This window comes from Buteo buteo, chromosome 15, assembly GCF_964188355.1.
Source record: "Buteo buteo chromosome 15, bButBut1.hap1.1, whole genome shotgun sequence".
NCBI lineage: Eukaryota > Metazoa > Chordata > Aves > Accipitriformes > Accipitridae > Buteo > Buteo buteo.
The window spans coordinates 4,676,789-4,689,942 of record NC_134185.1 but is presented as its reverse complement, the minus strand read 5'-3'; the positions used below and the strand labels follow the sequence as shown (position 1 = coordinate 4,689,942).

Sequence of the window (13,154 nt, the reverse complement as noted above, 5' to 3'; positions counted from 1 at the left end):
TAGGTTTCTGTCAATAACGATTGGTGGCTTTTTTTCTTTTTAATATCCAATATATGTGATTTTTAAATCTGTGTAACATGACATTTGGTTAAAATAGTTCTACTACTAAGATGAAGGGGTTTTTTTCTGGGTTTTTTTTTGGGGGGGGGACGGGGGGACACTGGGCATGGGGGGACCCAAGTAACACATTCTTCACAACCTTAAATCAATTTTCAAAACTTTCACCATATTTACCAGATGGGCTGGGGTTACTCAATTGAGGTTACTCAAGTCCCAGCTAACACCTGTGAATTATTTAATCAGGCATTCACCTGAACACTCAGGTCCTGGAAAGTGAGACTATCACACCAAGCACCTGCCTAAATGTGGGTGCCACACAAGCAACAGAAAACAACAACCACACTCATTGCAACTGCAGTAAAGGGGAATTTGGAATGTCTGTTTTGAAGAAAAGAAACAGAGACCAACTTAGATTTTAGTGAACATTAAGAACACAAAAACAAGCATAGCAGTCCAAACCAGAGGTCCAGCCAACACTGTATCTCACCTGTGGCAATGCCAGGTGTTCCAGAAAAAGTTTGTATGACTGGGACAAGTATAGAGCAGTGTTTTATTTTGAGGTCATCGTAATAACCTGAGACTTGCAAGCTTACTGAACTAAGACTACAAATGCATAGCCGTGCCTTTCAAGTGAAGCTTAGCCTTCCTTCCATTACTGTGTGACAGCTCATAGTACCAGCCTGCATTCTAAAGACTCCCAAAATCCTGTGACCTTAATCATGTACAGCACACAAATACACTGTCAGAGCAGTAACTTTTCCAAAAGTCTTTCATTCCCTGTCCCCGCTCCCCACTCCAACCTTCCCAAGTTGAATAATTCAAATAAACCTAATCTCTTCTCCTGTGGAAGCTTTTCTACATCTTAGACAACTATGATTTGTTTCCTCTCCTCCTGGGAAAGGTGGTTGGAAGTCTCTTAACAGTACATCTACTTTTCAAACACAGTACCTTAAGTTTACTTGAACATTTTTAAGTGAAAGCGGAGTTCAAGTTTTTGCATATGATCATCTTCAGGATGTTCGGATTTCCAGTTTGACTTCAACTTTTTTTTTTAATATGTTTTGTTAGAGAAACCTCGCTTCTAGAGAAAAAAGTATCTGGAAACTTTTATTCTTCAGGACTTCAAGAATGAGGAGGGCTTGCAGTAAGTTTCATATGGCAAACACTCCATACAGGTGACCAAATATAAATAAATGCCTCTCACTGCCCTTAACAAATCCCTGACAGCCTCACAGTGAATATACGAAGACTTAAAATAAACTGTTCACGGGTGTTTCTGCCTCCACACCTCACGAAGCCTACAGGAATTCTCTTGATTCCCAGAGACTTTATTTTCATTCACTTCATTTTCACGGTGGACTTGCAAACCCACAAGTCCTTCATCTTCACACTTCACAATTTCAATATGCAAGCTTTCTGCTTCAGCTCCATTAGATAAAAATGAATTCAGACTAAATAAAAACATTTCTCAGATACTGTATTCATGCCAGAACTTCAACTCAAGTGTTTCATTACTTGCAAAAGCAGTCAAAAAAGCACTATGAAGATAATAAAATTAAATTGGCTTTATACTGGTCTTAAATTCTAAGGAAAAATTATTCAGGTTTTTTTTCCCAAGGACTCATTTCAAACAACATGGCATACCAGTTACATAGAGGAACTTTCAAATTTGAATGCATCAAGAGAGGCAGGTAAGAAAGGAAAGGCGAGTTTCATTGTAAGTGGCTGCGGCTATTCCTGGTACAACTTAAAAAACATGTCAAATTCACCAAGGCCTGTGGTCCAGTCCATGACATTGTCATATTAATTTTAATTAATGTTTAAATAATTTATAACATCTGTCCACATTTTCTGTATTTAGAAGAAAAAATATCATTTATGTTTAGATCGTAAGTTATTTCATATACTGTACACAGTCTCAATTTAGAGTTGAGTACCCAAAAGAGCCTAACATTGAGCATTCACATTCTAAAAAAATGCATTCCATTATTGTTGCAAATTGTGACATTTACTGAAAGTTCATACAAACGATGCCTCGTCTACTACTTGTTTGTGTGTTAAGTTTTTCAAAGGCCCTTCTAAACAGTAAATGTAATGTCAGCACATACACATATATCCCAGCTAGAAGGATATTAAACCCAATATGAATTAACAGAAGTGTCACCAAATTAATTCTGTATTTATTAGCAAGGAGATTGAACTAAATGGCTGGAACAGTACTGATAATTTAGATTCTGAAACAAGCAAGTAGTATTAAAAAAAGATACCAAAAATTATTCCTGAGTAGACAGGACAATGTCACTCATGCCCATTAGCTGGAAATGAAATGGTGTTTCCACAGTTTTATGACAATAAACCAGAGCAGAACCAGAATTTTGACATATAAACACCAAGAGGTAACAATCACGCAGATGCTTTATCCCGCTGTATCAGTTCTTTTCATTTATCTAGTCCAGGAAGCAGAGAGAGAAGTATTTTAAATGCCTGAAGGATTACCATTCAAATTCTCTAGGTAACTCAGTGAAATTACTCTATAGAAATGTAAACATTTGTGCAAAGCAGCAACCTGACAAGAGTTACACCCAAAACCAATATACCTCTGCTTTGCTCTTCTCAGCAGCAGCTTGCAGAGAAGGAGAGGATGCCAAAGGCTGAGCAGCATCAGAAGAGGATATCTGTACAAAACAGAGGAAAGAAATGAGAAAGAAAATAAGCAAGAACAGCTGGGAAGGGAGGGGGCAGAGGCAGCTGAGAGACATGATTTTCATTCTTTTTTTCAATAATTTTGGAGGTGGGGGAAAAAAATCACAACATAAAAGAAACAAAAAGAGGAGACAAAGTATTTATTTTTTTTTTTCTTTGTTTTTTATCAGTATGATTTTTAAAGGAAATCTGTCAGGTAGGAATAAGGGACTTATAATGAAATTCACTAGAATAGAATATAAGAAAATGAACGTAGATAAGATCATATCACAGGCCTAAGAAAAATAATTAGGTTTCATCCATTGTTCAATTTTATCCCATGTGACTATTGAAATATTAATGTCCTGAAGCACGAAGGCACACTGTCCCAGAGGAGGGGGAGAAAAGCAAGTGCCTTTGTTCTTGCTCACTGTAACAGAGTATTTTTATTAAGATGAATGCAAAATAACTCTGAAAGTTATACGTTAATTAAAGTTCTAATTAAGTCTTCTCTAAGAGCACTCCAAAGGAGTAAAGGGCTTAGGGTTAATATAAAGCCGCATTCTAGCAGTAGGTGCCAGACCTTCCAGACAGGTGACACTTCTTTCCTAGGAATCAGTGTGTAAAATTGCTATTGGCACCACTAGACTTCCAGCGCTTCCAGAATTATCCAAAAGGTCTAAGTTATATATGCAACAGATGCAGTTTGCTCAAGAAAATAGGATTTCTCTAAATGCATTTCCATACATCTTCCTATCCTACTTCTTTATGCATAGTTGATCACTTTAATGGAAACATTATCTTTCTATTCCCCTTACTACAAAAATGCAGCTGGATTACATTTACCAAACGTGTAGAAGATCTGCAGAGCTATAAAGCTGACACTTCGACACTGTCTTGTATTACCTCTACTATCTACAAAGAAAATTTAAAAATAAATGAAGCTATTACAGAGCAGGTCATTATGTTGGATCAAAATATCCAATTTAGACGACATGTTTTTACTTAGTTTTAAAAAAACAGCTTACACTAAATGGAAACTGAAAGCTGCATAAAACCCCCTACCTCATGTCTAAATACCCCATATTTCTTACAGAAAATCCTACCAGTACCATAGTTTATATAGCTAGAATATTCATAGAATATATATATTTTCAGTATTACTACAAACTCAGAAACTATGCCTATCCTGGAAGGTGGTGTAGAGCTTCAGGGAAGATATTTATAAGGTTTAATTTTTAAACCAAATTTTACCTGCAGAAATATGAAACAGATCCTCATTTTTAAATTTACTGTTTTAAAATCCTCAGGTTATTAGAAGAGTTACAGATACATCTGCTGCAATGAAGCAGTTTCTCAAACTGTAGCATTCTGTTGCTATAGGAACACAGGGATCCTGTTTATTCCGATGACACCACATTGTAACCAAATAAAGATGTCAGAAAAATGAGTTGGTAACTACATATATTAAACTATGAGCTCTAACGCTATGTTCCTTACTAAGATTTCAATTAAATGCAAATGCGTGAAATTGTGATAACGGAACATCTTAGGAATACTTTCAAGTTTCTAAAGATAAAGGGGGATTTTTGTAGCTTGGTTTTTTTTTCTTTTTTTTTTTGGTATGCTTTAGATTTTAAGAGAATTTAAGCTTGATAGCTTTCACAGGTGAACAGGAGGTAGCAGCTACTGACCACACAGAAGCAGGTAAATGGAATTTCATTTGGGGGCTGGGGGGAAATCAGCACTATAGATGTTTGCGTCACATTTCCATCCTCCCATAACAGTTCTTCTCAATCTGCATATCATATTCATGAATTAAGAGATTATCTAACCTAGGATAAGGTAATCCTATGAAGGCCTGAAAGTAATTATTATAGTTTTGCCAATCAAGTAGTGGAATCATAGAATCTACAGAGAAGCGGCATGCAAGCTATAAGCAGGAGACAGTGAAAAGCAGTTGCTGCCGAGCCTGGAATATGGAACAGGATTTGCAAGTTGAGAATTGCCCAAGCGTAGTGTTTAAAGACAAACAGCAACACTACATTCACTTCAGGCTAAAAAACAGCACTTGAAACCACACTTCACATATGCAAATATTCAACTAATCAAGAGTACAAAAGGCATATGACTGAAGCTAATCTTTAAGAGAAGACACATTACAATGTATAAAGAACTGATTAAGTTTATATAATGAAAGCAGTAGCATGAATTTGGGCTGCTGAACAGCTTTATCACCACTGCGTCATGTTAAATATCTTATCTACCATGCTGCACCAGATAAGGAAATCTGAACGAAAAAATCCAATCAAGTCAAACTGAGTGGCCGGATAAAGCTGAATATAAAACCGGATTAAAAGAGGCTGGTGCAGTCCGTTCCGGCGACTGGTGAAGCAGTCAGAGCATCCAGAGCCGACCAGGGTAACAGAGAAGCCTGGAAAAAGACTTGCCACTGGGACAAACCGATGCTTAAGGGACAGCTGACCCGTTAACCCTGTTCAGGTTCCCATCTGGCACGGAACCAGCCGCCTCCTGCCCTCGGAGCGATGCAGAGCCTCAGCCAGATGCAGCTCCAGCTCCAGTTGAGTCCCCGCAGCGCCAACTATTCCGCTCCTCGTCCATGCTCGGGTGTCATACTGTGTCACGTCCGTATACCAGAACTAGCACCAAGTAAAACTAAAAACTAGAGTAACGCTGCAATGTAAGGGTATTCTTTTGGTATCTTGGGATTTTTTCAGTTAGAAGACTGCATTTTCACTAATATCCAAGTCATTATTGTGGAGGCTAATACTCTCTTCAAGCATGAAGAGAAACCAAACGCCTTAGTCCTTAAGTGCATGGTTTTCAGGAGATTTCAAAACGCTCCTTTTTAACCCAAACTAACCCCATATTTTGGCAAATCAGTGAAGTTGCCTGATATTCTGAGGTGTCAGTAAAACCTCACGGATTTTTTTTTCCCCGTACCGTCCCCCAACTCTTACTTTGAAAGGTTGTGGTATGTTCATATTTTCAAACTGCAGCACACTTTACAGGTGTAATGTATAGCAAAAACATCAAAGAATAATCCTTCTCATTAGCATAAATCAACCCTTAACAACTTTGATGCTATTCTGATGACTTTGTTGCCAAAGCCCAGGTTAGACCATTCAAAGTTAGTATAAATACCTTCTACGTCCTGTTTGCAGCACAGACGTACCATTAGCTATGGGGAATATTAGTTATTGAACAGATGAAACACCGGTAAGGAACAGCGGTTGACAACAAGTTGTGCGCTGCTGGCTTTTATTTCCAGTAAATCTTTGTTTTCAAAACTCCTGCAGTGATAAAGCGGCTCATAAAGCTGTTCCCATTTGTAGCCAAAAGAGATTCATTAGCCTGCCAGGAAATGGCAAACGAGAAAACATCTGCTCAGTGACCTATTTCTACATTCGTGGCCAGTAGTAGACTAACTCCCAGATCAAACCACTCACCCATGACAGGTATGTGCATCCAACTCTCCAGGAGTAAGTGCTGCACTCAGGCCTGGGGAAACTGCCTTTAATTAGTTGAAAGCCACAAATGCACTTTAAATATTTATAGCAGAACCCTAATCACCACTCAGGATTGCCAAGCAAGGTTTTAATAATAATTTAAAAACTGGTTTTTAGGAGACCAAGATCACTGAAAAGCAGCACTATGTAATCCCACAAAGTCACATACGGGTTTTCTATTGGGTATTTATCAGCCTTTACTAATAATGACTTCTTTCTGTAAGACAAATCAGAAGCATCAGTAAAGGAAGATCTACTCCATGCTTGGGTCCAAGTCCGAGTACCTAAAATACTGTTGTTTACAACTCCCTCTTTAGTGTAGGGGAAAAAAAAAAAAAAAAAAAGGAAAAAAATCTGGTTTGCAAAAAACCCACTATTCCACAGCAATAATTGTCTTCTGTTAACACTTTTCTCATCTGTCAGTTTTAATGCAATTGTTATATTCCAGTGGAAACAAAGAGAAAAAAGCTAAAGTATCGGTTTCTAGAAAGACTGGCCAATTGTGAAGTTTGAAGAGCAGACAGCAGGAAAGGTAGAAAATATCTTTGTTTAATTTAGATCCAATGGAAAAAGACATTTGAGCAAGCAGGTACTAAGAGTAATATTTGTCATCACAACCGCTAAAGACAAGCGACCAAAACCTCCCCCACTTTTGGCCATGTGTAAAGCAATACATTAATCTAAATTTCTACATCAAAATCCAAAAAGAAACTTCCAGCTATTTTCCAGAATTCAAGTAAAGAAGCACACATTGATCTACTCTGAGAACGTATGTTAGCACTACGCTCTACAATGAAGACGTCCTTGATTATTGGAGCTTTAAAGTTCCAGACAAAACCAATGGCAACCCTTGCAACCAGCCATACATGCTGCTAGAGAAAGAATAAAGTTGACATGCTTGTGTGCATTAAGAATGTACTGCAAACTGACAACAAGCATCTGAATATTTCATTTTAGTTGTAACTTAAGAGTAGTCGGGTCTTTTAATTAAGGACTGAATTTAGGATTGCCTAGAATAGGGAATGAAAGCAAGGAGCTGTTTCTTAAGTGTCCACACTTATACTCCTATGTCCACAAAATTTCAATTGTGTTTCAGACCAAAAGACTTGTAATCATTTCATTTTTAGCAATTCTTGAATCTCTTTCCATTGTTTGTGTTTTGGGACTCCTTCTTACAAAGCTGATAAAGTAAAAATAACCATTTTGCATAACGAAACTCTATACCGTCTTTAAAGCATCATGTATGTCCAGTGCTGAGCAAGAAAATACATACATGTGCATTAGTACTGTAAGATTCATTTTCACCTATGCTCTGAGACTCACTCTTTGGTTCACAAAAAATGTAAGTTGCGAAAAGAAAGGATCTGCAGGTTTACAATATTACTACAGTTCCCTGCCCCTCTTACATGGCAATGTGTTACCTGTCCCCATTTTCTCCATTAAAAACTTCTGTAGTATTTATTAAGTTATTACTTAGTAGTGGCATTATCCAAATACGCACTATATTATAATATTTCATGTAAAAGCATCAATACAAACAGTATTTGGCCCAATAGCTTCGATGTAGTCTGGGCACCAGACTACTATTTCAAGTAAAAAAAGTAAGCTTAAAAGAAGCATTAAATGAAGCTATCAGAGAATGTAAGATACAAAATCTCAGAATGATTTTACTTCAGTTTGTACTAACATATTTCTGATGGTAGATAAGAGTCATACAAATACTATTGGTCATTAAGGTCAACGTACTAAATAAAGTTTTCACCAACTTTTATTTGTAGTTTTTCCAAAATCCTGCTCTTGATGTAATGCATGTTATTATTTAGCCTTTTATTAAAAAGGATTCAAGTTAAAGCTTTAAAAAAACCTATATTAAGCTTCCATTTAAATATGAAATTCAGGGTACTATCACTCAGAACATTCAAGAGATTAAAAAATGAGTGCGTTATCAAACCATGTCAATATATTCAGGAAATCAGCAGCTGAACCAAAGGTGCCCTCGAGTGGCCATTTTATATGCACACAATATATAGGGAAATAACCTAAAGAGGACTACTCTACACTCATCTGACAGGTTTTAAATTCAGCTACTACACACTTTTTTCTTATTTCAGCAGACTTTTGACTTTATTACTGTACATCTCTAACAAATGTTGACAACACTAAAATTAGTATTTTATTTTAAAGCAGTAGTAATTACAGACTGCTAGTAGATGCATATAAACGCACAACCGATTGCTTGCCATTTTTTAGAGAGGCCTATTCTTGAAATACTGAAAGGAGTGTAAGAATACTAATGTACTATTAATAACACGTATCTATGCATTTCTGTGGAAGTTCTTTAGGCTAACTGGCAAGGCTTTTTTTAAAGTTACTAAAATGTCTCCCCTATTCAGTGTTCTAACTGCTGTACACCGCATAAAAAAGATTGTGTCCCATGTTTCACAAAACACAGCAGTACCTGGCTTTTCAAAGAAACCAGTACTGCTTGCTCTTCCATCAATATTCTGAACACGCTCACCACTCCTCCACCCCTTCAGAGTGCCCATATCTCGTTACAGAAATACGGTGAAGCTTGTGCACAAGCTAGCTGTAGTTTTGAATGTGTGCAGAGCTATAGACGTTCATAAAATTTACATCAAGCAGAGATGCAATTACTCAATGTTCTGGGAAATACAGATATATTTAACAGTATTAGACCTGAGCACAAAATATTTTTTCCAAGTAACCAAGAGCATCCATACCTACTGTTGCCCACTTTTTTTTTAGATTATTTAGCTTCTCCTTTAGATAACAACCTCTTGAGGTATTACGGAGAGTCACCATGGCTTAATTAAAGGCTGACACAGGATGAACAAAACAGATGCTTTTAATCTTACTTACTGGAGTGCCCTCCACTTCCCCTGTCCAACCTAACCGATGTTTTCTGTGTTTGTTCCAGGGAAAACTGTCTTTAGTGAGCGCTTCCCAACACTTCAGAACAACACTTATTTTCTACTAAGTGGCTTGCCCTGCTGCATGCAGGTTCATTTAGATTTTCATGATCCAGGTTAAACTGGCAATGCAGTCACTACAGATTTCAGCATTGGCAGTTTTGTTTACTTGGACATAGCGACTTGTAGCTAGCTAGGCAGTCCAGCTGTGTGAACTACTCCTCAAAGCAAAGTACTTATAGAAGCGGGGAAAACAAGACCCTGCAACATGGGAGCTACTGGGAATGCAGCCAGCACACTGAAAAATCCACACCCTGGCTTCTCTAACTCATTCATTTAACCATTGCTGGGCAAAGTCCAGCTCAAGGGCAGTCACTAGTGGTGTACCCAAGCATTGGTACTTGGGCCAAAACTACTTAACTTCTTCGCTAATGACCCATGCGATGGGACAGAGTACATCATCGGCAAGTTTGCAGGAGTGGCTGATACAGCAGGTAGGTGTGCTGCCATTCAGAGCACCACTGACAGCCTGAGCCAACGGGGACCACGCCAAGTTCAAAGGGAAGCGCCACGTCCTGCACCTGGGGAGGAATAACCCCACACACCAGTACAGGGTGGGTGTCAGCTGGCTGGAAAAGCAGATTTGCAGAAGAGGACCTGGAGGTCAAGGTGGACATGAGCTAGCAACACGGCCACCTCTGGGCTCGCAAGTACAAGAGAGACATGGGCAGGCTGGAGCAAGTCCAGCAAAGGGACACCAAGATGATTAAAGGACTTTCAGACAAGGAGAGGTTTAGTGAGTTGAGATTGTTTAGCCTGGAGGAGAGAAAGCTAAGGGGGGGAAGAAGTCCTACTAACATGTATAAATACCCAGTGGCAGGGAGCAAAGAGTGAGGCAGACTGTTGCCTGTGGTATCCAGAACCAGGACCAAGAGGCACTGAACATAAATTGAAACGCAAGAAATTACACTGAAATGGAACAATTTTTTTTTTTTTTTTTTTTTTTTACTGTCGGAGTGGTTGAATACTGGAACAGGTTACCCAGAGAGGTTGTGGAGTCTCCAAACCCTGGAGATATTCAAAAGCCAACTGGACATGGCTCCAAGCAACCTGTTCTAGTTGACCCCACATTGAGCAGGGAGAATTGGATGAGCTCCAAGGGTCCCCTCCAGGCTGAGCTATTCTGTGATTCTATAATTCAAACCATTCTAACAGTATGATCTTACAAAATAATTTATCGCACTTTCACTATCCCTGCCTTCAAGTCATAATTCCCGTACAGTATTTCAGTGCTTCCTACTGATGCCTATCTTCATTAGCATCTTTCAAAAGTACTTCGTATCACTTGATTCACAAATTCTTCACACACCACTAAAAAAAATTCACTATCGTTCTTGCAATATTGGGAAGGGTAACTGGTAACCTCTCTCCAGGCCAATGGCTGAATGCTTCTGAATGCTAGCTACTATAAACTTACTGTTCATGTACCCTATCACACCCCAATTTATCCGTCTTAAGGTGCCCAAGTGACATATTCTAGTGCGGTAAATGTATTATGGATTTAATCTCCTTTAAGATAACTTTCTGGAAAATGTGTCATCACAATCTCTAAATTCACATCACATTTTATCCAATTGCTTGTCTTAAATTCATACTTCTTGAATTATACACAATGTCTTAGGAAAGCATGGAAAATGTAGACCCATTACTGTTTTCCTTCAGTGAACTTGAGTTACATGAAACTCCTGCTCCATACATAATTCACACGCTTTCTTAAATATAGAAACTTTGTTTACTAGTCTCTAACCATTGTCAGGACATGATAATATATTCCCACTTCATGTAGTGGAATAGATTGTGCCAGTTCATAATTTTTGAGACTGAAAGTATCTGAAATCTGCTTAAGTTGATTCACCATCCACCCTGAACAAGGCAATTTCCATATGCATTCTGAGAAGTTGTGCTCTTTCTTCTCCTACACACTTATTTATATTAAAAGCTGCAGAGATTGTTTGTGATAATACCTACACAGCTTATCTTTATCTACACTCAACACAATGACCTCACTGCTGCTCCTCATTACTTGTATGGCTTAAGGGTCATTGTATTAGATACAAAAATATACAATAGTTTAAGAGAGATTGTCTTGTTACAGTTTTTATTTTACATCAAAGAGGAGGTGTTAAGTTTTTAAAAAATGTGGAAAACACGATTGCTTCAAACGATTTCCTGAACCTCTGGGCAACTTTAGTGCACTTGTAACTTAGCAGCGTGTACAGTCAAATTAAATGATTTGGATTGGGTACCAGGAACCCCTTCATTAGTGCAGTCCTGTGTCTGAAAGAATCACCCCAGCAGCTGTTACTCAATAGCGTATTTTAGACAGATTTTATTCTTTCTGGAACTACGGTTCTAAAAATCACACATTTTCTCTTGGCTTATTGGCAAACTACGTTATCATCTACTTCAAAGCTTGCTTCCTCTAACTAGTAATTTGGGGAGATTCTTACCAACTCCCAAAAATGTAAAACAAGCAACGTTTACTTGGCCACTGCATCTAAGATCATGAGCCTCATTAACAGCTGTCCCTCCACCTTACCAGTTGCATAGCTTTGATTACAAGTATTTGGGACTCAATACAGAGATCATCAGTCAAAATGAATGCTCTGTTCAGATATTACTTTCATAAAAACAAACATCCCAAAGTCTGTCTCCAACAAGGCTCATATTTGCTCCACTTGTATTTACTGCAACAATTCTGAAAAAGTTCTTCAAGTCATTTATTTAAGCATACAAGTTCAGATTCTTGGGGAAAGGTGTTTGTATAATTGCAAGCTGTTCTCTTCTAAGTGTGCTCCAGGAGATAGTAAACAAAAGGCGCACAAAGAGTTTAATGAGAGTCCAAAGCAAACAAAAGATTTAATAAGCAACAGTCTTTCAGGACTAAGACTGTTAGAGGAGAAACTGCTTTGCATGCTTTACCCTTCAGTTCTGGGTTTGTTGTGTACAAAAAAAACCCCTATGATGAATATAAAAGGATTTGCATATGCTTGAAAGTGACAATCAGGTACAAGTCTGAAGTGGAAAGATACTCCTGAACAGTTTCATGTCAGCACCCACCTGAAGAAGAGTTTCAACGTACAAAATTACCTCACACCATTTGACCTATAGTAACTATCTGTAGTTAACTACAGATGTGATGCAAGCTCTCAATTGCATTGTACAAACTTTCAGGGATAGATCAAGTCAAACAGCATAGCATATTGCACAGCAAATTGCTCATGCTACCATATCTTAGATGCATCACATTTATAGAGATGCCCTAAATGTTTCACTACTATGTGAAGTTTGTTTTATTAGACTCTATGCTATACTTTGCATCATTCACAGCTTATGTATGCCTAAAAATCGAGAAGAGAGTTTGGCAGAAAATTAATTCTAGGACAGTATTATGCTGAGGATATTTAAAACAAGTTGATTTTACTAACAGCTACTGCTGCTCCTAAGTTGATTACTCAAAGAGCATAAAAAGTTCCTGCTGTTAATAGTACCAAATCACATGTTATTCACAGAGCAAATATATTTTTTTTTCCAAGTAATATCCTGTCAGCTTCAAGTGTTTTCATTTGTACTATTCCTCTTTTTAAATTTAAGCATACATAAAAAGCATAAAAAAACATGAAGTCCTGAATGTTTCAAAATTACATCATACCAAAGGAAAACAGGAAGGCAGCTGGCCAGATCAAGAGACTTGGGTTTCTCAAGCAGTCGGTCTTTAGAAGTCTCGACAAACCAAGGTCTCACCACAGTAGGACTATGAACTACTTTCTGAGAAAGGAAGTGTTATCTTTTATACCGGTGTGACTCTTGTTAATGTTGGGAAAGAATTATGGCAGGCAGTGGCTTGAGAAATACTACTAACTCTGTCATCAGCTACACTGCTTAAATGGAG

General features: G+C 37.9%; 1 protein-coding gene across 2 annotated transcripts in view; it reads right to left on the bottom strand.

Moving 5' to 3' along the window:
* SMAP1 (small ArfGAP 1) overlaps positions 1-13,154 on the bottom strand; it is an 88,704-nt gene that overhangs the window by 41,192 nt on the left and 34,358 nt on the right. Inside the window, exon 5 of one of the 2 annotated variants that reach the window (XM_075046437.1) lies at positions 2,658-2,735. The exons of the other annotated variant lie outside the window; for it this stretch is intronic. Within the exon in view, the coding sequence (XP_074902538.1) occupies positions 2,658-2,735 (78 nt within the window). The remainder of the gene's footprint in view (positions 1-2,657; positions 2,736-13,154) is intronic. 2 annotated transcript variants of the gene reach the window in all.